We start from the raw sequence: 25629 nt of genomic DNA, 5'->3' as shown, positions 1-25629 counted from the left end.
AGATGTATTCTTGAAGCATTTTATATGTTCCTCAAATACCTAAATATTGCATACCAAGTGTTTGATAAAATTCTTCAACCAAAAGATTTTTACTCATTCAACTTTCATATATTTTAAATCATTTACAAAATGTTTAATCGGTCTCTACGAAGGATTATTTTGAATGTCTTCCTCTTGGTTTGAAAATTAAACTCGATTTAATTTATCGGTGTTCAATATTTCAATAACCGCGCTATTGTAGTTCAACGATGATCCCTTAATCGATCCTGTCAAATCTAGCATGTATAATATGATAATTTCTAATTGAATATAATCTCTATATCAAAGCATTACATAATATTTATTCAATTAAGAAACCTTTCGAAAATAACATTTGCTTATATACTATATAAATAGCTCTTTTTTAAAAACAATTGGGTTTGTCTTGTACCTGCACAATTTCGGATACCCATTTTTTTCGGGTATGTTTTTCCCTTGCTCGACATATCGGATACCCGAATAAAATTACTCCAACACGACAAAATCAGACTCAGGCTCACTGTGGGGACCCGGACGCTAATCCATTCCTTAATCATCTTTAGGAATAAATAATCAAGTATAATGAACAAGGTCTAATTTTTTTTTTCTTAAATTATACAGCGGAAACGTAATGTAATTAAATTCAAATTACATATTAAACATAACATACAATTAATGTATAATCTACAATAATCCGACTAGGTTCAACTACAAGTCAGTGCTGAATCCTAATTCGCTTCAAAGCCCGGATCTCCACGCTATCTAGTCCAGCCTCGTACTCTTCTTGACCCTGATCCTAGCCCACCTGTTGCCATGCACACATACAAACAAGGCAACAGCCGGATAACTCCGGTGAGATATAAATATCCCAGTATAAATCATGTATACATGCCATCATATAAACAATATAAAAGCATATATCAAAAATCGTATTATATATCAAAATCATGATATCAATCCATAACAAGAATAATCATATTCTATACATGTACCCTAATCCGGAACATAATTCAATATCCAGAATAAATTCTATTCTAAGCATGTACCAATATCAGGAACATACTCAATATCAAGAATAACTCCTATTCTAAACATGTACCAATATCAGGAACAGCAAGGAACATGAACCATATTCAGGAACATAATCAACATCAATAAATATAAATCAATATAATCGTCACTCAGACTCGTGACTCCACGTTTTAGACTAGACTCAATCCTAGCCTAGGGATCCCGGTTTCCAGATGTGGTATTCCTATATCGACCAACAGTAATAGAAAAGACTCCAGTTCTATCCACGTCGATATAACGAAACATCCAGTGTCCTGACCTAACCGTCATGGACTGTGGTCCTATCACCAATATCCTGTCCTGTGACAAAGTGCAATGGGCCAGTGACGAGTCCTCACTATCCGGCCCTTCTGTCACAAGATGAAATGTCTACGACTAAGCATATCCGCTTATGACTCAAGACATACATTGTCTATAAATCCATAGACCAAAATATCAATCGTATTCAATTGCAAATAACAATGCAATAAAATAAAGTATGTGATTTAGGGAAACTCGAGTCAAACCTTCCTCGAGTTGTGCAATCCCAACTCAACATTAATTTATACCTTTATCTTCTCGCTCAGAAGAAGAAGAAGAAGTCCCGACTCTATCTCGGTCCATTGCCAATCTGGTAATCACAATACCGAACAGATATAATATCAATATTCAACTCAATTCAATACATGTTCTGATCAATATTCAAATCGAAATATACGCTGATCGATATCAAATCAAGGTACCATCTAATCCATATCGACGATATCACGATATAATCGAAATTACTACTGAATCTGTTCAATATCAATCAACTGATGTTTCGACGGTATAACAATACAATCTCGATAACCCCGTCAATCCAAACATCACGGATATAATACCAGAACTCATAATTAATGTCGATGACAGTCATAATCTCAATAACCATACATATCTGATATGAGTTCTCAGTCAAATCGACTCCAAAAATCATAACAATTACATGATCAGTCCGTTTCTCAATCTTCGATTCTATGATGTCTAACATGACCAGAACATCATATACGAATCCTATTCAATTCTGACAATATCATAATTTCAAAGCATGTCAAAACGTAGTAAAACTTACGTCAAGTTGTAGTCTACGTTGCTAGGAACTCGGTACCGAAGTCGGATTTACAATCAGCCGGACGGATTGATCGTAACTCAATTTCTGAAATTCAAAAGCAATTCTTCCCCGAAGCTTCCGTTTTCTTTCTGAAGATTCAATTGCATGTTTTTATATATATGTATATATACCTCGCACATGCATCATGGCAAATGGCGCATTCTACGCGCAACACGTCTCGCGTATATGCGCGACTTCTTCGGCGCATATGCGCGAGATCTTCGGGTCTCCGCGCTGATAATCTCGGCAACTCGCGCATATGCGCGCCAACCTTCCGCGCATATGCGCGAGGAATCCTTCACAACTCTCGGGTTGTGTCGCGCATATGCGCGGATACACGCCGCGCATATGCGCGAGGCCTACTGTCTGCTTGGCGCATGTGCGCGCGTTCTGTCGCGCATGTGCGCCGATGCTACTGTCCTCGCACATACATTTCCACACGTATTCTTATTTCGTGTCCCGGTTAATCCTCTCATAATCATGTCAAATTATAATTCAATAATTATAGATTATTAGGATTAACTTTCCGGGCATTACATTTCTCCCCCCTAAGATACGATTTCGTCCTCGAAATCACAAGCAATTCACTCGTGTAATACAGATATTCGTATCATATCTCAAATCAGATATAAGAAGGAGATAAACAGAACTGCAATAAGCTCATATCAACAACATCATTCGTGATAAAATCAATCTCAGAACCATGGCTATACAACATCCGTATATACCAATCAACAACTCATAACAATCAATATCCCGGTCAGAGCTATACTCAATCTTCGGGTTCAAATACTAACAATCATCATCCGACGTTAGCATATTTAGTCTATTAATTCTGAGTTGTTTTCATTTTCTTCTGAATCAGTTTCATTTCCTTTATCAGATCACTAATCTTAGCAAATTTGCTCTCAAGCATCACTGTAATATCATTCCCATAAGAAGGAAAAGAGCAGTTTTCACTGTACAATACTTCAACTCAAGCTATTTCAATATTCGTTTAGTAGCTATTATCGTACAATAGTTCAAAAGTGACAATGAATCATGTCAATTAGTGCTAAAATCCAGCACTACATTTCCTGGATATCCTCCAGTATCAGGATAGTTCACTCCGACTATCAGTCCATCTATAAATCATAGATGAAAAATCATGTTATACACTGAGCCAAAAGTATAAAATCAAATGAAAATCACAGTCTGATAAAATCAACTTTGGCATTCAATACAATCTGACTCCCGTTTCTGACATACCTCTCAGTCGTCTGGTCATATTTGTAAGTCATCCTGTACAATATAACCTACGCAGATTTGAACAATCGTTCAATCATAGCCACTATATTGGCAAGATTACAGTAGTGTCATCACACAATCCATAGAAATGTACTCCCATTTCTATTTAGAAATCAATAATCAAGATCAGTAATTTAAAAGTTCTATCTGTCTGTCTTCATCTGTCAGCGATTTAAACATTTCAATACAAATTCTGACCTAACTGAGTCCATCTGTTTACTTCAAAACTGTCTATTTGAATTATCACACATTTCCTGTTACCAGAATAATACTGAATCTACTACTGTGTGCATCTGAAAATACCTGCCATTTCCAATTCGAATATCTGACACAAAAAAATTAGCTAATAATATAAATTAAAGAAAAATACCTACCTGGTATTCGGTTCTGACTATCAAGATCAAATTCTGAACAGTCTGATCAAACTTCTGAATCGCTGAATTTTCAAAACCAATTCTGACTCGACTGAACTGTATATAAACTCAACGGTTCATATCAATCGGTATCAAACACGGATTCAGAATGATAACAATATCAGATCAAATTCAGAATATCAATACACAATACTGATTTAATAACTGCATAGAATGCAATTTCTGACATTTCGAAAATTCTGCCATATTCACTGTCGTTATCAGCCACTGATCACGGTCTCACAGTGCTACAATCAATCAGGATACTATCTTCAGATATCATAGACTCTGAATACAATCTGTTACAATCAAAATTCATATCCGAACAATTCTGTATACAACACTCTCAGTACCCAGAATATTCAATACAACTGTCACTGTCCGATTCAATCAATCATACGCTGCGAATATATCGAAATATCATAGATAAAACGAGCATATAATCATCAGAACACTTCTAAGCACAGGATTTATCAACCCATAAACGGAATTGAAGTACTTTACAGAGAAACATATAATCAGATGTAACTCTAACTCTTCAGGCAATAAATCTTTCCACTGATATCTCAATTCTCTCAATTCAATCAGTATCAGTCTATAAGAAATTCTAGAATGAAACCAATACCTGGAATCACATCACGGCCGAAATCACTTTCCCTGATACAGGACAACCTGAAATCTCATCAACAAAATTATAGCAACTTCCTGCTACTAGTAAATCAATCCCTGATAGGCTCATCTTCAGTAATCAACTGAATATATGAGGAATTACTCCATTCCTTTCGATAATCATCGAATCTTATATAATACGGATTTCAAGGAATTCGAAATCAAGAATCCTTACCGTATATCATTCATTCTTTGGCCATTTCAGGTCCAAATTTTACCATTTCCTGGCAAGACTCTATAATCGCTCTGTACTTGTTCGATATATCAATATCAATCACGCAATCATCATCAGACAATACAAGTACAAGCTAGTCTAACTCAATCTCATTCTCAACTTACTGCAGTATATGATATATCACAGAATATCACTGATATCAAATTTCTTTCCCCAAAAAAAATAAGGAATCAAGACTACAGTAAATACAGACTCAACAGGTACAATGTATATCAATACAACTCAGTCAAAGATAATCGTAAAGAATGCATTAGTATATATCAATACATATGCAATCTAATCATAAAAGACCAGTACCTCTCACTGTATCTTCAAGTGTGTCCTGGGTCTGTTTCTCGATCACCACCCCCAGATGATCCTGCTCCCTGAAATCTTCGGGCACCTTTCTGTGGACAGACTCTAGCAAAGTGTCCTTGCTGTTTACAGAAGTTGCACCGACCAGTCACTCCATGGCATAGCTCCGGGGAATGTCTCCCACCGCAATTCCTGCAATAAACTCCAGTATAATTCGGACTAGAGCCACTGGAGCTAGATGAACCGCTCCCAAACTTCTTGAATTGCTTCTTTTGAACTTTCAACATCTCTTTCTTTCCACCACTGCTACTGCCAATCTCGATTCTGGAAGGCAGTTGTTGTGGTACCGGTGTTGGAAGAACATATGAAGCTTCCTTTTGTCTCATTAGAACGGTTTCTGCTCTTCTGGCTCGATTCAGAGTATCAGTAAAATTACTCGGTTGTTTCACAGTTACCAAGGTGCGTATTTCTGGATTCAAGCCCTTGATAAACTGATCAGCTACAACTGTATCATTTCTAGCCACTTGCGGACCAAACTTTAACAAGGTGAAGAAATGGGCCAAATATTCATCAATCTTCAATGGACCCTGCCTCAAATTTGCAAATTCTGCACTTTTGTCCTCTCGATATGATAGAGGTACAAACCTTTGATAAAATTCCACTTTGAAAAGTTTCCACGTAATCGTGAAACCACGCTGTGCTATGGCTTCCCGGGTTATCAGCCACCAACTCCTAGCGACTTCCCGTAGTTGATTCCCAACCAATTTAATTCTGCACTCATCTGTGAATCCCAGAAATTCAAACAGCATTTCAATCTCCTCCAGCCAAGTCTCACAATCAGCTGGTGCCTCAACACCCCTCAAAATCGGTGGTTGAAACGACTGAAACCTTATCATCTGTGTTTCCATCAGAGTTCCAGACACATCCATCTGATCATACGATGTACTACCCCTTTCTGGAATCCTTCTAGGAGGAATATCTGATAATCACAGACGTTAGTAGTAACAGGAGACAGATCCGTCTCAATCCCAATCCTGATCAGCTTACCCCTGATCAAGAATTGGTTCTGATCCAGTTCCAAATAATACATATTACCAAATCAACTCAGATATTCAGGTAACATGTAACTTAATATACAGTAAAAACATACTGAAATCTTAGCATATACAATGTAATTTCAACATTATATTCAATCATATGCCATATAAATCCAGGCAGTAAAGCATAATATCATGCTAGCATACACGATGTAATTCCACATTACAATAAGCCACATGCTAGCAATCACATGCAAGGAAAGAAACTCATTCTACCCCGCTAACTCTTCTCTATCTCAGTGCTAAGGAACCTATAGTTCAAGGACCTACAGCTCTGATACCACCTGTTGTGGGGACCCGGACGCTAATCCATTCCTTAATCATCTTTAGGAATAAATAATCAAGTATAATGAACAAGGTCTAAATTTTTTTTTTCTTAAATTATACAGCGGAAACGTAATGTAATTAAATTCAAATTACATATTAAACATAACATACAATTAATGTATAATCTACAATAATCCGACTAGGTTCAACTACAAGTCAGTGCTGAATCCTAATTCGCTTCAAAGCCCGGATCTCCACGCTATCTAGTCCAGCCTCGTACTCTTCTTGACCCTGATCCTAGCCCACCTGTTGCCATGCACACATACAAACAAGACAACAGCCGAATAACTCCGGTGAGATATAAATATCCCAGTATAAATCATGTATACATGCCATCATATAAACAATATAAAAGCATATATCAAAAATCATATTATATATCAAAATCATGATATCAATCCATAACAAGAATAATCATATTCTATACATGTACCCTAATCCGGAACATAATTCAATATCCAGAATAAATTCTATACTAAGCATGTACCAATATCAGAAACATACTCAATATCAAGAATAACTCCTATTCTAAACATGTACCAATATCAGGAACAGCAAGGAACATGAACCATATTCAGGAACATAATCAACATCAATAAATATAAATCAATATAATCGTCACTCAGACTCGTGACTCCACGTTTTAGACTAGACTCAATCCTAGCCTAGGGATCCCGGTTTCCAGATGTGGTATTCCTATATCGACCAACAGTAATAGAAAAGACTCCAGTTCTATCCACGTCGATATAACCAAACATCCAGTGTCCTGACCTAACCGTCATGGACTGTGGTCCTATCACCAATATCCTGTCCTGTGACAAAGTGCAATGGGCCAGTGACGAGTCCTCACTATCCGGCCCTTCTGTCACAAGATGAAATGTCTACGACTAAGCATATCCGCTTATGACTCAAGACATACATTGTCTATAAATCCATAGACCAAAATATCAATCGTATTCAATTGCAAATAACAATGCAATAAAATAAAGTATGTGATTTAGGGAAACTCGAGTCAAACCTTCCTCGAGTTGTGCAATCCCAACTCAACATTAATTTATACCTTTATCTTCTCGCTCAAAAGAAGAATAAGAAGTCCCGACTCTATCTCGGTCCATTCCCAATCTGGTAATCACAATACCGAACAGATATAATATCAATATTCAACTCAATTCAATACCTGTTCTGATCAATATTCAAATCGAAATATACGCTGATCGATATCAAATCAAGGTACCATCTAATCCATATCGACGATATCACGATATAATCGAAATTACTACTGAATCTGTTCAATATCAATCAACTGATGTTTCGACGGTATAACAATAAAATCTCGATAACCCCGTCAATCCAAACATTACGGATATAATACCAGAACTCATAATTAATGTCGATGCCAGTCATAATCTCAATAACCATACATATCTGATAGGAGTTCTCAGTCAAATCGACTCCAAAAATCATAACAATTACATGATCAGTCCGTTTCTCAATCTGACTTCGATTCTATGATGTCTAACATGACCAGAACATCATATACGAATCCTATTCAATTCTGACAATATCATAATTTCAAAGCATGTCAAAACGTAGTAAAACTTACGTCAAGTTGTAGTCTACGTTGCTAGGAACTCGGTACCGAAGTCGGATTTACAATCAGCCGGACGGATTGATCGTAACTCAATTTCTGAAATTCAAAAGCAATTCTTCCCCGAAGCTTCCGTTTTATTTCTGAAGATTCAATTGCATGTTTTTATATATATGTATATATACCTCGCACATGCATCATGGCAAATGGCGCATTCTACGCGCAACACATCTCACGCATATGCGCGACTTCTTCGGCGCATATGCGCGAGACCTTCGGGTCTCCGCGCTGATAATCTCGGCAACTCGCGCATATGCGCGCCAACCTTCCGCGCATATGCGCGAGGAATCCTTCACAACTCTCGGGTTGTGTCGCGCATATGCGCGGATACACGCCGCGCATATGCGCGAGGCCTACTGTCTGCTTGACGCATGTGCGCGCGTTCTGTCGCGCATGTGCGCCGATGCTACTGTCCTCGCACATACATTTCCACACATATTCTTATTTCGTGTCCCGGTTAATCCTCTCATAATCATGTCAAATTATAATTCAATAATTATAGATTATTAGGATTAACTTTCCGGGCATTACACTCACACCTAGTTAGCACAATTATAGGCCCATTCTAATTTAAATGGGAATTTGAAGAGTTGTCCTGTGGGGACCCGGACACTAATCGAAATCATAATCGTCATTGGGACTAATTAATCAATTATAAAACAGGGTCTACGATTTTTTTTAAAAAAAATGCGGAACGTAGTGAAATCAAACTAATATACAACTCAGTATAACATAAAAGTACAAGTCCTGTACCACAAACATTTATTTAACTAAGGTTTAAACATCTAATATCAAGTGTTTGACCCTATATCTAATCCAAGTCCGGAGCCTCCACTCTAATCACGATCTCTCCTCATCTCCTGGACCCTGAACCTGTCCCACCTGTTGTCATGTACACATACAAACAAGACAACAGCCGGATAACTCCGGTGAGAATAAATCCCAGTATAAATCAAAGAACATGCAGTCATATGTTCAATACAAAGCATGAAACAAATAACAGTACTACATATCAAAATCAGAAATGTAAACAATATCAATCTGTCGACAATGCTCGTGACTCCACGATTCAGACTAGACTCAATCCTAGCCTAGGGATCCCGGTGTCCAGATGTGGCATTCCTATATCGACAAACAGTAATAGAAAAGACTCCAGTTCTATCCAAGTCGATATAACCAAACATCCAGTGTCCAGACGCATCCGTCATAGACTATGGTCTATCACCATATCTTGTGACATCGTGCAATGTACCCGTGGTTACCTGCCACTATCAGGTACTTCTGTCACAAGATTACTCGTCTAATGCATGCTCCTATAACTCAATAGAACAAGCATTTAAATCAAATCATTAAATACAATGATAAACAAATAATAAGTATGTGATTTAGGGAAACTCAAGTACATCCTACTTGAGTCGATGTCCCAATACACATTGACTTATACCTTTCGTTGCAGTTTCGGTCTGGAATCCAAACTCTGTCAATCCCTCAATCTGACAATGGTAATACCAATAATCTCATATCAATATACCTTTCAAATTACCAACAATCTGATTAATCCGGATTTAATTCAAAATCAACGGTATAACGGTACAATCTCAGTATCCCCGTCAATACCAATTCAACAGACATCAATTACAAATCATAACTCCGATCCATTACAATCTGTAATTCAATTACAATTCAAATATGTCTGGTATAAATCAATATACCCTAAAAATTCATAACAATTCCATAATCAGTCCGTTTCTCAATCTGACTTCGATTCTACGATGTCTAATATGTCAAGAACATCATATATGAATTACATTCAATTCTGACAATATCATAATTTTAAAGCATGTCAAAACGTAGTAAAACTTACGTCCAGTTGTAGCCTACGTTGCTAGGAACTCAGTACTGAAGTCGGATTTAAAATCAGACGGACGGATTTTGCACAATCGCGAGTCTAAGATTCAAGAACCAATTTCCCCAGAATTCCCTTCGATTTCTTGTTTTTCCAGATTTTTAAACGTATATGTATGTATATATATATATATATATATACACTTGACATGCATTAAGCCACCCGGCACAATTTCTGTTTGCATGTCTCGCGCTCAGGCGGTGATAAATTACCGCTCGAGCGCGACATCCTCTGTTCCAACGCTCGGCTTGTCACGCACTGGCGCTCGGGCGGTCAAAAACTACCGCCCGGGCGCCACATCTTCTATCCAAGACATGTTTCCATGGAACTTTGGCGCTCGGGCGGTCATTTCTTACCGCTCGGGCGCCACTAGTTCTTTCCAAAGATTGCACCCGTCATATTTAATCTTATTTCATGTCCCGATTAATCCTGTCATAAGCATATCAAATTATATATCAATAATTATAGATTACTAGGATTAAATTTCCGGGCATTACATTTCTCCCCCCGTAAGATACGATTTCGTCCTCGAAATCACAGGCATTTTATTCGTATTAACAAGGAGTATGTATACAAGAACTGTATAGAAAATTTACATCAATGAAATAATGCTGAGAATTCTTGTCTCATATAAGACTCAGTCTCCCAAGTAGCTTCTTCGATACCATGACGAGTCCATTGAACTTTTACAAGAGGAATCGTCTTTGTTCTGAGCTGTTTTTCTTTACGATCGATAATCCGAATCGGTTTCTCGACATAACTCAATGTCTCATCCAGCTCAGTCTCGTCTGGTTGAATAACATGTGAATCATCAGGGAGATATTTCCGCAGCATTGATACATGAAAGACATCATGTATTCCAGATAAAGAAGGCGGCAATGCTAGTCGATAGGCACGATCTCCTATCTTCTCGAGAATCTCATAAGGACCGACGTATCGTGGAGACAACTTCCCTTTCTTTCCAAATCGGACAACACCCCTGAAAGGTGAAATCTTCAGGAACACTCGGTCTCCTGCCTCAAATACCAACGGTCTACGTCGAAGGTTGGCATATTTGGCTTGTCTATCCTGGGCTGCCTTCATTTTCTTCTGAATCAATTTCACTTTTTCAGTCATATCTCTGATCATATCAGGTCCAGTCTCAGGAACTTCAGAGATATCATCCCAATACAGAGGGAGATCGACATTTCTTTCCGTACAACGCTTCGAATGGATCCATCTCAATACTCGTCTGATAGCTATTGTTGTACGAAAACTCGCAAAGAGATAATGTATCTTGCCAATTAGTGCTAAAATCCAGCACTACAGCTCTCAGCATATCTTCCAATGTCTGGATCGTACGCTCTGATTGTCCGTCAGTCTGTGGGTGATATGCGGTACTTAGATGTAACTTTGTACCGAGAGCCTGCTGCAAATTCTGCCAGAAGTGTGAAGTAAACCGAGGATCACGGTCTGAAACAATTGACTTCGGCACTCCGTGCAGTCTCAACACTTCCCGGACATAGATATCTGTCATCTGATCATATCGGTAGGTCATTTTGTATGGAATAAAACATGCGGATTTGGTCAATCTGTCAATCACGACCCAAATCGCATCACAACCTCGGGAGGAATGTGGTAACTGTGTCACAAAATCCATGGAAATGTGATCCCATTTCCATTCAGGAATAGACAAACTCTGTAATAATCCTCCTGGTTTCTTCCTATCAGCTTTCACCTGTTGGCAATTGAGAAACTTTGATACAAATGTAGCAATGTCCGCTTTCATATGTTTCCACCAATACTGTGTCTTTAAATCATTATACATTTTCCTGCCACCCGGATGAATGCTAAAACGACTGTTGTGAGCTTCTGTCAGTATTTGCTGTTTCAAATCCAAAACATTCGGCACAACCAGACGATTATTCACATACAAAGTGCCATTTCTCACCTGATATTCCGATTGATGACCAGCTCTGACTATTGCAATCGACTTCTGTATATTCTGATCACTTTTCTGTGCCTCTTTGATTCTCAATATCAATGCCGGTTCAGCTCGAATCGCACATAATCTCAGAGGCTGACGATCTGTTTCAAAAGCTAATCCAGACAAACAGCAGTCTTCTATCAAATTCGAAACACCCATAGTCGATAAGGATAAAGAACATACCTTTCGACTTAGTGCATCAGCTGCTGCATTGGACTTCCATGGATAGTATTTAATCTCACAATCAAAGTCTTTCAGTAAATCCAGCCATCTTCACTGTCTCATATTCAATTCTGATTGTGAAAATAGATATTTCAAGCTTTTGTGATCAGAATAAGTCTCGAATTTCTCGCCATACAGGTAATGCCAGCCATATCTTCAATGCAAAGACTATGGCTGCCAATTCAAAATCATGAATTGGATAACGAGTTTCATGGGGTTTCAGCTGTCTCGAGGCATAAGCAATCACATGCCCCCGCTGCATCAATACACAACCCAATCCTCGGTGAGATGCATCACAATAAACGACAAATCCACCAGTGCCTGAAGGAATCGTCAACACAGGCGCACTGGTCAGTCTCTTTTTCAACTCAAGAAAACTGGATTCACAGTCTTCAGTCCACACAAATGGAGCATTCTTCTGAGTCAACTGTGTAATCGGTTTGGCAATACTTGAAAAATCTTTAATGAATCGGCGATAATATCCTACCAAACCCATAAAGCTGCGTATCTCTGGTACAGATGTCGGTCTCGGCCACGAAATCACTGCCTCAACCTTACTGGGATCAACTGATATCCCGTCTCCGGATATGATATGTCCCAAAAATACTACCTGTTTCAACCAGAACTCGCATTTCGACAACTTAGCATATAGTTTCTTAGCCCTCAAAATTCTCAACACAGTCCTCAGATGATTAGCATGCTCAATCATATTCTTTGAATAAATCAATATATCATCAATGAATATGATAACAAAATCATCCAAATATTTCTGGAATACGCGGTTCATCAATCCCATAAATACCGCTGGTGCATTCGTCAAACCAAATGGCATGACAATAAATTCATAGTGTCCATACCTGGTTCTGAATGCAGTCTTGGAGATATCAGAATCCCTGACTCTCAGTTGATGGTATCCAGATCTCAGATCGATCTTGGAATACACCGAAGAACCCTGCAACTGGTCAAACAAATCATCAATACGAGGCAAGGGATATTTATTCTTTACCATTGCCTTGTTCAGTTGCCGGTAATCTATACAAAGTCTCATCGACCCATCCTTTTTTCTCACGAACAGTACTGGAGCACCCCAAGGAGAAACACTCGGTCTGATATACCCCTTGGCCAATAAATCCTCCAACTGTTCTTTCAATTCTTTTAATTCGATTGGTGCCATCCTGTAAGGAGCCATCGAGATCGGAACTGTTCCTGGCATCAACTCAATGCTGAAGTCTATTTCTCGAATCGGAGGTAATCCAGGAATCTCATCTGGAAAGACATCAGCAAACTCACACACCACTGGCGAATCCGCCAATGATGGGCTCGTCTTCAGTAAATCAACTGAATATACCAGGAATCCATCCGCTCCTTTCTGCAATAATCGTGTCATATTCATTGCAGATATCAAAGGAATTCTGGCTCGAGAACCCTTACCATAAAATTTCCATTCCTCAGCCATCTCAGGTCTGAATCTCACTATCTTGTGGAAACAATCGACTGTAGCCCTGTACTTGGTCAATGTATCAATATCGATAATACAATCAAAATCAGATATCCCAAGCACAATACAGTCTAGCTCAATCGTATGTCCATCGTACTGCAGTATACAAGGTTTCACAGATTTCACTGATATCAAACCTGTTCCTAACGGGGAAGAAACAGACACTACCGCAGACAATGACTCAATTGGTAATGCACGACTCAATGCAAACCTCTCAGAAATAAAAGTATGCGATGCACCAGTATCAATCAATACGTACGCAGGATAACCAGAAATAAAACAGTTACCTGCTACAACGTCATCAGGTGCATCCTGTGCCTGCTCCTTGGTCAGAGCAAACACTCGGGCCTGCTGTCTCGGAGGCTCGCTCACTGTCTGGCTTCCTCCTGGCCTCTGCTGTGACTGGGTAGATGGTGCTGGCTGAAAAGAATGAACAGCAGATGGTCGTCTACCTGCCTGAGTCGCTGATCCAGTTGACTCAGCTGCCTGGAATCCCTGGGCACCTCTCTGAGGACACACTCGAGCAAAGTGTCCCTGTTGCTTGCAAATACGGCAGCTGCCAAACACTCCTCGGCACTGCTCAGTGGGATGCTTCCCTCCACAAGTGTTGCAAATAGGTCCAGTATAGCTCTGGCTCTGTCGAGGACTCCCAGAACTAGAAGAACTGCTCCCTGACTTCTTGAACTGCTTTCCCCTAGCTTTCAAGAAATCCTTCTTTCCGCCACTACTGCTGCCACCTTCAAATCAAGGAGGTGGTTGCTGGAATCCCGGTGCTGGAAGCATAAACGAAGCTCCTCTCTGTCTCATTAGACCGGCTTCGACTCCTTTGGCTCTATTCAAAGCATCGGTAAAGTTGTTCGGTCTTCCTGTGTTCACCAACGTAAATATTTCCGGATTCAGGCCGTTAATGAACTGATCCACCACAGCCTCGTCATGATCCGCCACATTTGGAGCAAAGCGCAACAATGAAGAAAACTTGGCCATGTATTCCTCGATGTTAAGCTGGCCCTGTCTCAGGTTGGCGAATTCGGCTCCCTTATCTTTCCTATAAGACACTGGAAAGGACCTCTGATAGAATTCAGTTCTAAATACACTCCAGGTAATAATCGTACCTCGGTGTTCCAATGCCCTTTTTGTGTTGATCCACCAGTTCTTGGCAATGTCATGCAATTGGTGCCCTATCAGTTTCACCCTCTTCTCATCAGTATATTCCAACGAATCAAACATCATTTCGATATCATCCAGCCAAATTTCACAATCCACAGAATTTTCGGTTCCTTTCAAAGTAGGTGGATGGAAAGACTGAAATCTTTTCAAAAGTGTCTCCATGGGTGTCGCTGTCACATCCATGGGAGGGTTCGATGTACTACCCTGCTCCGGTACTCTTCTCGGAAGCATATCTGAAACTCAAAAGGGTTAGCAATCCCAAACAAAATCCGGTTTCAATCCTCTTCCGATCATCTTACTGCTGATCCAAAATTAGCTCCAATTCATATTTAATAACACATGTTTTCAAATCAAATCAGATAAACAGATAAACATGTATTATAAAGCAGTAAATCATGCTAGCAATCAAAGGCAAGGAAAGAAACCTCATTCTACCCCGCTCACTAGTTCCTATCTCAATCTCAAGGATCTATCGCTCTGATACCACCTGTTGTGGGGACCCGGACACTAATCGAATCATAATCGTCATTGGAACTAATTAATCAATTATAAAACAGGGTCTACGATTTTTTTTTAAAAAAAATGCGGAACGTAGTGAAATCAAACTAATATACAACTCAGTATAACATAAAAGTACAAGTCCTGTACCACAAACATTTATTTAACTAAGGTTTAAACATCTAATATCAAGTGTTTGACCCTATATCTAATCCAAGTCCGGAGCCTCCACTCTAATCACGATCTCTCCTCATCTCCTGGACCCTGAACCTGTCCCACCTGTTGTCATGTACACATACAAACAAGACAACAGCCGGATAACTCCAGGTGAGAATAAATCCCAGTATAAATCAAAGAACATGCAGTCATATGTTCAATACAAAGCATGAAACAAATAACAGTACTACATATCAAAATCAGAAATGTAAACAATATCAATCTGTCGACAATGCTCGTGACTCCACGATTCAAACTAGACTCAATCCTAGCCTAGGGATCCCGGTGTCCAGATGTGGCATTCCTATATCGACAAACAGTAATAGAAAAGACTCCAGTTCTATCCAAGTCGATATAACCAAACATCCAGTGTCCAGACGCATCCGTCATAGACTATGGTCTATCACCATATCTTGTGACATCGTGCAATGTACCCGTGGTTACCTGCCACTATCAGGTACTTCTGTCACAAGATTACTCGTCTAATGCATGCTCCTATAACTCAATAGAACAAGCATTTAAATCAAATCATTAAATACAATGATAAACAAATAATAAGTATGTGATTTAGGGAAACTCAAGTACATCCTACTTGAGTCGATGACCCAATACACATTGACTTATACCTTTCGTTGCAGTTTCGGTCTGGAATCCAAACTCTGTCAATCCCTCAATCTGACAATGGTAATACCAATAATCTCATATCAATATACCTTTCAAATTACCAACAATCTGATTAATCCAGATTTAATTCAAAATCAACGGTATAACGGTACAATCTCAGTATCCCCGTCAATACCAATTCAACAGACATCAATTACAAATCATAACTCCTATCCATTACAATCTGTAATTCAATTACAATTCAAATCTGTCTGGTATAAATCAATATACCCTAAAAATTCATAACAATTCCATAATCAGTCCGTTTCTCAATCTGACTTCGATTCTACGGTGTCTAATATGTCAAGAACATCATATATGAATTACATTCAATTCTGACAACATCATAATTTCAAAGCATGTCAAAACGTAGTAAAACTTACGTCCAGTTGTAGCCTACGTTGCTAGGAACTCAGTACTGAAGTCGGATTTAAAATCAGACGGACGGATTTTGCACAATCGCGAGTCTAAGATTCAAGAACCAATTTCCCCAGAATTCCCTTCGATTTCTTATTTTTCTAGATTTTTAAACGTATATGTATATATATATATACACTTGACATGCATTAAGCCACCCGGCACAATTTCTGTTTGCATGTCTCGCGCTCGGGCGGTGATAAATTACCGCTCGAGCGCGACATCCTCTGTTCCAACGCTCGGCTTGTCACGCACTGGCGCTCGGGCGGTCAAAAACTACCGCCCGGGCGCCACATCTTCTGTCCAAGACATGTTTCCATGGAACTTTGGCGCTCGGGCGGTTATTTCTTACCGCTCGGGCGCCACTAGTTCTGTCCAAAGATTGCACCCGTCATATTTAATCTTATTTCATGTCTCGATTAATCCTGTCATAATCATATCAAATTATATATCAATAATTATAGATTACTAGGATTAAATTTCGGGCATTACATGTCACGAGCTAGAAAATGATTAAGGAGAAGCTTTCTTGATGTGGCATTTCGTTTTTCGGTTTAGCAGTTGTTAGTATCTCATATGTGTGATATGATGTTATATATTTAATTAATAATACAAATTAATAAGATTGAGTGTTAGAATATTTATTTAAAATAAAAATTAATTAAATTGATTATAAATCAAACAATTAAAAAATCAATTAAATTTAAAAATTGTAGAAAAATTCGATGTAGATATAAAATTGTATTTTATATTTATTTTCAGTGATCTTCAAATTAAAATTTGATTTGTATTAAAATGTATCAAATTCGAACATATTCGATTTATGTGAGTTGAATCCAAGACCAGATTATATTGTTCGATAGTTCTGGAGTCTTGATATTTATTAATTTAATAGAAATATATATTAGATAAATAGATTTCGAGTATTTGTTTTCGAGCAATAGTTCGAATAGTTCCAGAGATAGAGATATTTTTTTTTTTTGTGAGGGGGCGATGTTTTTTCAAAATAATTCATCATAAAATAAAAATAACTGTATGGATCAAAATCAAAGGTTTAGAGGAGATGAATGAACTGTTGCCAACTATGAAAATTTATGCTAAAATTAATCTATGTTAACAACTCTAGTTGATATTCCAGTCAAATTGAGTAAAATGAGCTATTAAAATACTAAATATGAAAACAGCTCAAAATACTAAGTGAATAAGATATATATGAATATAACAGATCAGTTCAAAATAATAAATGAACAACTCAAGTAAGAACTATTAGACAATTAAGACGACTAAGACTAAAGTAAGGCAAGAATTTTTTTATAGATGCTTTGAGATTATTAACTCTTATGTCACATTTTTTTCACATTTGAAGAATTCCAGTAGAAGATTTCATCGACACAACCCTTTGTACAAACATAATTAAGCTTGGTTCACCAACCCTAATGAGATGAAACTTTTATCAACTCTTTTTAAACTCAATCTGTCAAAAAAAAAAAAAAAACTTCTGACAGTTACCAAATTTTCACAATACAATAAAGCTCGTGTATACAAATGATAGGTGAGAGATAAAAACTTTGTGCATGATTAGATCAACATATCATGAATCTGTTTGAGAAATTGCTTAGTAGTTTGAGAATTCTCGATGAAGATCAATGCAACAATTGTATTCTTCAATACTTATGCATCCTCTTTTATAGGTATTGGTCTTCAACGTTAATTAAATAGAGATGATACTCCCATATGTTTTGGGTAGCCAAAAATTATGCAGAGAATGCCACATGTCCTTATTGTGTTTCCGAAAATAGTAACAACCAATTCAAATTCCATTGACACTAGCTGAAAGGGGTAATTACAATATCATTTATTCTGTCATTGAGGACAAAGCTTGAAACAAACTCTGATAACACCGTTTTTTGTTTCAAAGAATGTTTCTAGATCAGTCCACTAGTTGATGGGTTCTATTACATAATATATGTGGATAATTTGGATCAATTTAAGCTATTGTAGATGTTTGAGTTTGTCGGTCTCATCTTGTATCAGGGCAGTCGATAATTTTTTGATTAGCTTGATTGTCTTTCACTGAATAAGTTAATTTCAGATAATTTGCACACTTTAGTTAAGTCAAATCATGTTTAGTTTTTGTTCACCGAAACTTAGATTCAAATTATAACTCTAACAATTTTTCTTTTATAGCGATGTCAAAACTAAGCTGTTTTAAAATATAGTTAAAACATAAAATTAGCAAAAATTGAAATGTTCATATATTAAACTGATATTGTAAATAAAAGATTTAAAATTAAACATAAAATAAATAATGTTCTATCTCATGTTCTATATTTTGCTGAAAGATTTATGAGAAGTGTGTATTGGTTTGTATCCCACTAAAATACTATAATGACCACCACTAGAACTTCCATGACAACCACAAGGTGGTCTTTTATGCTGAGATGAGGAAGAAAGCTTAGGTTTTTATGATTCCTTGGGATCTTTTCTTTTTTTGACATCATCGTTTACTTCCTAAAGATAGTTGACACCTTCAGAAATTTACATCCTTAGAGTCTCAATATGACCTGTCATCACATTCTATTTCTTTTAAATTCTTCAAATAACATCAGCATTTGATTTATGATACCAGCCCTTGAGCGCAGATAGTTGGCTTGAATGAATATTCAGCGCTCGGAAGACTTTGGAGATTGAGCATTGAAATTAGTCTTGAACAACTCTAATCTAGGGAAGAGGCCCCCATCTGATATGTTCGAAGACCAGAAATTTCATTCTGCAGATTTGATAGAGACTGATGAATTATTTTCATGTCACTAAGACTGGGATAATCAACTGATTCATGTTCTTGTTCTGTTCTTGATATCTAAGAGGTAAAAGAACTTGAGAGGTTGGAGGCAGCTTGATTTGCAACAAAGTCTGTTCTGAACTACGCTGTTAATCAAGTTGGGGTTCAGGGCCATTAGGGATCTCTACAGTTGAGATTTCCTCATCATTTGGCAAGGTTGATGTTTATACTTCCTTAGCTGGTATCTTTTGAGGAAACATAAGCAGTTGAGTATGGAATAGTTTCAAGAAATATCATCAATGGATGACATCTGCTTAGGAGAAGGAATATAATATTGATTTATTGCTTTATTCTAAACTGTTGAGGATGGATCTGATGAGGATTCTACTTTCACCACTTGTTGCAGAGGAATGACCACAATGATTTCTAATTAAGTTGCCCGAGGAGCAGATACTTGAACTAGTTCCGGAGCTATTGTGCTGTCCATATATTAAGCATCTCAGCTGTTTTTGTCAGTGGAATTTCTAGAAGGGTTAGTTAAATGTGAATGCTCTTGAACTTCTTGGAGTTGTTCTACAGCTGGTTGTTGAACCGTTGGATTCTCAACAGGGGTTGTATCATCCATAGTTTCTTGATTTGGTAGAGGATGGAATTCTATTTGTTCGAGCTGCTTGATCTGTTATGCTAAGTGCATCTGGTCTCATGGATTTTCTTTTTATGGCTTTTCTATCGGAAGGGGAAACTTTATGTCAGTCCTCATAAGATTCACTCTCATGGACAGTCCAAGTATACCCATTTCCAATTGACCGATGACAATAGCATCATGTAGATTAAAGTAATATACTTAGTCATAGGTTGTTAGTTTGTTACCTTATACTTAGGAACCTTTAGTTAGGTTGTTATTTTGGATCCTATTTTCTAGCGTTTGTAACTCTATTTAAAGGTTTTTTACTGATTAATGAAATAAGCCATTTTATTCTCTAAAACTACATGGTATCAGAGCGCACAAACTATGGTTTCTATCCTATGGCTGACAAATCAGATTCTGGAACCACATCTATCTCTACACCTGTTCAATCAAGTGTGACGAGTGAGTCTGTTCATTCATCTATGCAATTCATTGTGCATAAATTGAATGGCCAGAATTATCTTGAATGGTCCCAGTCAGTGAAACTTGCCATTGATGGTAGGGGAAAATTAGGTTATTTAACAGGGGAAACCAAGGAGCCGGAGTCTAAATATCCTAGCTACATATTATGGCGTTCAGAAAACTCCCTTGTTATGGCTTGGCTGCTCAATTCCATGGATACCTCAATTGCAAAGCCTCATCTATTTATGAAGTCCGCTCAGGAGGTATGGGACTCTGTCCATGAAACTTACTTTGACTTGGAGAATTCCTCACAGATCTTCGAGTTGAAGACTCGACTGTGGCAATCCAAGCAAGGGAATCGTGACGTCACCAGCTACTATAATGAGATGGTGGCATGGTGGCAAGAACTAGATCAATATCATAATGATGTATGGGAGAGCCAAGCGGATTTTCTCCGATAGAAGAAGCGTGAAGAGAATGATCGAATCTTCATGCTGCTCGCCGGGATTCATCGCAACCTAGATGATGTTAAGGGGAGAATTCTCGGCCGCTGTCCTCTTCCTTCCATCAGAGAGGTATTTTCTGAAGTTCGACTGGAGGAGAGTCGCAGAAAAATTATGAACAACAATGATCCTTCTGCAGCAGATCCCAGCTCCGATATGTCTAGGGTTTCTAGGATCCGATATGTCTGCACTGTTTATCAAAAGAGGTGAAAAAGGGGCTGAGTCCAGTGGTGACAAAAAAGGAAGCCGTGGTGTGACTTCTGCAAAAAATTCTGGCATACTCGTGAAACTTGCTAGAAAATACATGGGAAACCACCTGGTGGGAAGTCACCTCGTCCTGAGCGAGCCCTTCAAACCATGGCTGACCCTTCTCAAGAGCACTTTATCAACTCTGGGCAGTCTCCCTTCACGAAGGAACAAATAGAGCAATTGTTGAATTTATTGCCATCATCTCAAGTTAAATCTTCCTGTACTTTTGTTCACAATGGTAACACTAAGCTCTTGTCATCCTTTGTTTGTTCCCAATCTAAGACCACCTGGATTATTGATTCAGGGGCCTCTGACCACATGACTAGTTGTTCTAGTTTTTTCTTCTCATATAAACCTTGTGCAGGAAATCGCAAAGTTAGGATAGTAGATGGTTCTTTTTCTGCTATTGCTGGTATAGGCGATATAAAAATTTCTGATGTGCTAACCTTCTCTAATGTTCTGCATGTGCCTAAATTATCATATAATCTTGTCTCTATCAGTAAATTAACATCAAATCTTAATTGTTCTGCCATTTTTCTCTTCTCCCATTGTGAATTTCAGGATCTGGTCTCGGGAATGATGATTGGCAGTGCTAAGGAGTGTGATGGTCTTTACATTATAGATGAGGGAAGGTACTTGAATAAAGAGGCTCGACAAAATTCTTGCCTGCAAATTGCTTCAGATTTCAGTAATGACGAGATTTATCTATGGCATTTTAGACTAGGTCATGCAAATTTCCATTATTTAAAACAACTGTTTCCTTCTTTATTTCGTCATAAAAATCCTTCTTCTTTTCAGTGTGAAATTTGTGTGTTAGTCCAAGCATTATCGCAGTACATATCCTCCACGAGTTTATACACCTTCAAAACCTTTTGCACTAGTACATAGTGATCTTTGGGGTCCTTCAAAAGTGTCTACTTGTCATGGAAAACGTTGGTTTATTACTCTAATCAATGATCACACTAGAGTTAGTTGGGTTTATTTACTCAAAGAAAAATCTAAAGTAGAAGTTGTTTTCAAAAAATTTTATTATATAGTTCAAAATCAATTTAATACGAGTATACAGATTTTAAAAAGTGATAATGGTCGTGAATATTTTTCCCAAGTTTTAGGAAAATTTTGTGACGAAAAAGGAATTGTTCAACAAAGTTCTTGTAATGACACTCCTCAACAGAATGGCGTTGCCGAGAGGAAGAATAGACACCTTCTTGAGATAAGTCGTGCTTTAATTTTCTTTAGTAAGGTTCCTAAATATTTGTGGGGAGAGGCGGTTTTGCATGCCACTTATCTAATGAATAGATTGCCATTTAAAATCCTAAAATTTCAAACACCAATCACTTGTCTTCAAAATCTGTGTCCACAATCTCGTTTGTTTAATAATACCTATGTCCTTGAAAATATTTGGATGCACTGTATTTATTAGGAATCCAATCAGGAATACTAGTAAACTTGACCCAAAAGCCCGAAAATGTGTGTTTTTGGGATTGCTCCGAATCAAAAAGGGTACAAGTGTTTTGACCCCACTTTTAAAAAAATGTTTGTCTCAATGGATGTTAAATTCTTTGAAAATATTCCTTTTTTTAATCCTAATATTCGGGGGGAGAACTTGGTTGAAGATTCAAAGTTGAAAAATCTAGGAATATCAAATAATAGGTTTAATCTTCATCACAACGTCAGGAACATTGCAAATAACAAAATTTGTGATCCCTTATTAAATTTAGATTTTCTAGATTCTGATTCTAACAGAGAAAGTGAAAATATAAGACAAACGGAAGAGATAAATGTGAAAGAAAATCTAGAGTTAGCTAACCAAAGTAACACTTCCTCAAGTCTAGATCATATTGAATCTCAACAGCTACTGGAAGCAGAATGCGATGATCAAAATAAAAAACTATTTGGGCAAATATATGAAAGGAAGTTCCCTCATCGATAAATTGAAGCCGGGTCACCCTTGCCTTGTCAAGAATCTGAACCAGGACCGGAAAATTAAATTGGTAACTCTTCTGTCTCTTCTAACTTTGAGTTTGATCTGCCAATAGCTCTTAGAAAAGAAAAAGGTCTTGTGTTAAATATCTATATCTCAGTTTGTATCTAACTCAAAACTCTCATCTTCGTTTGCTGGTTTCACAACAAATGTCTCAAGTGTTCAGATTCCAAACAACATACAAGAAGCTCTAAATGTTCCAGAGTGGAGACAGGCTGTTCTTGAGGAGATGAATGCTCTTGAGAAAAATCAGACATGGAAACTTAAAGAACTTCCAAAGAATACTCCAACAGTTGGCTGCAAATGGGTTTTCACACCAAAATTCAATGTCGACGGAACACTTGAAAGGCACAAAGCTCGACTAGTAGCCAAGGGATTTACACAAACCTATGGCATTGACTACACGGAGACTTTTGCTCCGGTAGCCAAACTTAACACCGTTCGAATATTGTTATCTATTGCAGCAAATTTAGACTGGCCTTTACGACAGTTCGACGTAAAAAATGCATTCTTGAATGGTAGATTGGAGGAAGAAGTCTACATGCTTCCACCACCAGGTTTCGAAAAAAAATTTGGAGCTAAAGTATGCAAATTGGAGAAGGCGTTGTACGGACTCAAGCAGTCTCGCGCGTGGTTTGAAAGATTCACGCAAGTGATGAAGAAATAGGGTTATTCTCAATCACAATCAGACCATACTTTGTTCACTCGCTACTCGAACAATGGACAGATTGCAATCTTGATTGTTTATGTAGATGATATACTTCTCGCTGGAAATGATCAAGAAGAATTGGAAGCAATGAAGAAAAAACTCTCCAAAGAATTTGAGATCAAAGATCTAGGAGAAATGAGGTATTTTCTGGCTATGGAGGTTGCACGGTCTAAACAGGGAATTGTTGTTTCTCAACGGAAGTAAATTATGGATCTCTTAAAGGACACAATAATGAGTGATTGTCGTCCTATAGATACTCCTATAGATCCGAACAAGAAGCTTGGTATTCAGCAATACCAGCGACTTGTTGGAAGACTTATATACCTCTCTCACACACGGCCTAATATTGCATTTGCTGTGAGCATGGTGAGTCAGTTTATGCACTGTCCTTATAAAGAACACCTTTAGGCTGTATATCGAATTTTGAGGTATTTAAAGAGTAGTCCTGGTAAAGGTCTTTTTTTCAGAAAGGGAGATAATAGGAGCATCGAAGTCTTTACGGATGCAGATTGGGCTAGTTCCATCACAGACAGAAAGTCAACTTCGGGATATTGTACCTACGTATGGGGAAACTTGGTAACCTGGAGGAGTAAAAAACAAGATGTGGTTGCTCGGAGTAGTGCAGAGGCTGAGCAATGACTAATGGAATTTGTGAGATTCTATGGATAAAACGAGTTCTCAGGTAGCTGAAACTGGAAATCAATCTCCCTATTAAAGTTTTTTGCGACAACAAGGCTGCAATAAGCATTGCACACAACCCAGTTCAACATGACAGGACCAAACATATAGAAGTTGATCGACATTTCATAAAGGAGAAGTTGGAAGCAGGAGTCATTTGTATTCCTTTCTTGAAGTCTGAAGATCAGACCGCAGACATCTTAACAAAGGGTTTATTCAAACCTACATTTGATTTTCTTGTAAACAAGTTGGGCATGTATGATATTTATGAACCAACTTGAGGGGGAGTGTAGATTAAAGTAATATACTTAGTCATAGGTTGTTAGTTTGTTACCTTATACTTAGAAATCTTTAGTTAGGTTGTTATTTTGGATCCTATTTTCTAGCGTTTGTAACTCTATTTAAAGGTTTTTTACTGATTAATGAAATAAGCCATTTTATTCTCTAAAACTACACATCATCATAAGTCGTTGGATCATGTAAACTAAATTTTTCTATTTTCTAGGTCAGTAGCATTTGTAGACCACTTTCTCTCTACATCATTGCCAAAAATTCTCTTCTCTTCGTTGCTTATGGAATCAAATTCTTCTCCGTCCATTCCAGAATTTAATCTTCTTGTTCTGCCATTTTCTCCAATTTTTCAAACTTCTTATTTTTTATTAATGAACAAATGTTCTGTTGTGCACCCACTAGGAAAACTTCTTCAGATGAATCTGCACTTTGTGTTATACTTCATCCATTGTCAGATTGTTAGTTTTCTAAATTGATGAAATGGGCTTAGTGGGTTATAGAGAAATTCCTGTCCCTTTCGCTTTTGTGTCAATTCGAGGCAGTCCAGACTCCATAGAAGTAATTTATTTTTCAAATATTTTGAACCCAGATTGTACTTTATGGAG

At 37.8% G+C, this 25629-nt stretch overlaps 1 protein-coding gene across 1 annotated transcript; it reads left to right on the top strand.

The window, feature by feature from the left end:
- Positions 1–20510: 20510 nt before the first annotated feature.
- LOC140840744 (uncharacterized) lies at positions 20511–21071 on the top strand. Its single transcript, XM_073207912.1, has one exon. The coding sequence runs from the start codon at positions 20511–20513 to the stop codon at positions 21069–21071; it is 561 nt and encodes a 186-aa protein (XP_073064013.1).
- Positions 21072–25629: the final 4558 nt, after the last annotated feature.

The sequence above is a fragment of the Primulina eburnea genome, chromosome 9 (assembly GCF_022965805.1).
Source record: "Primulina eburnea isolate SZY01 chromosome 9, ASM2296580v1, whole genome shotgun sequence".
In the NCBI taxonomy this organism is placed as follows: domain Eukaryota; kingdom Viridiplantae; phylum Streptophyta; class Magnoliopsida; order Lamiales; family Gesneriaceae; genus Primulina; species Primulina eburnea.
The sequence above is the reverse complement of the archived record's forward strand: the minus strand, read 5'-3'. Positions and strand labels throughout refer to the sequence as shown.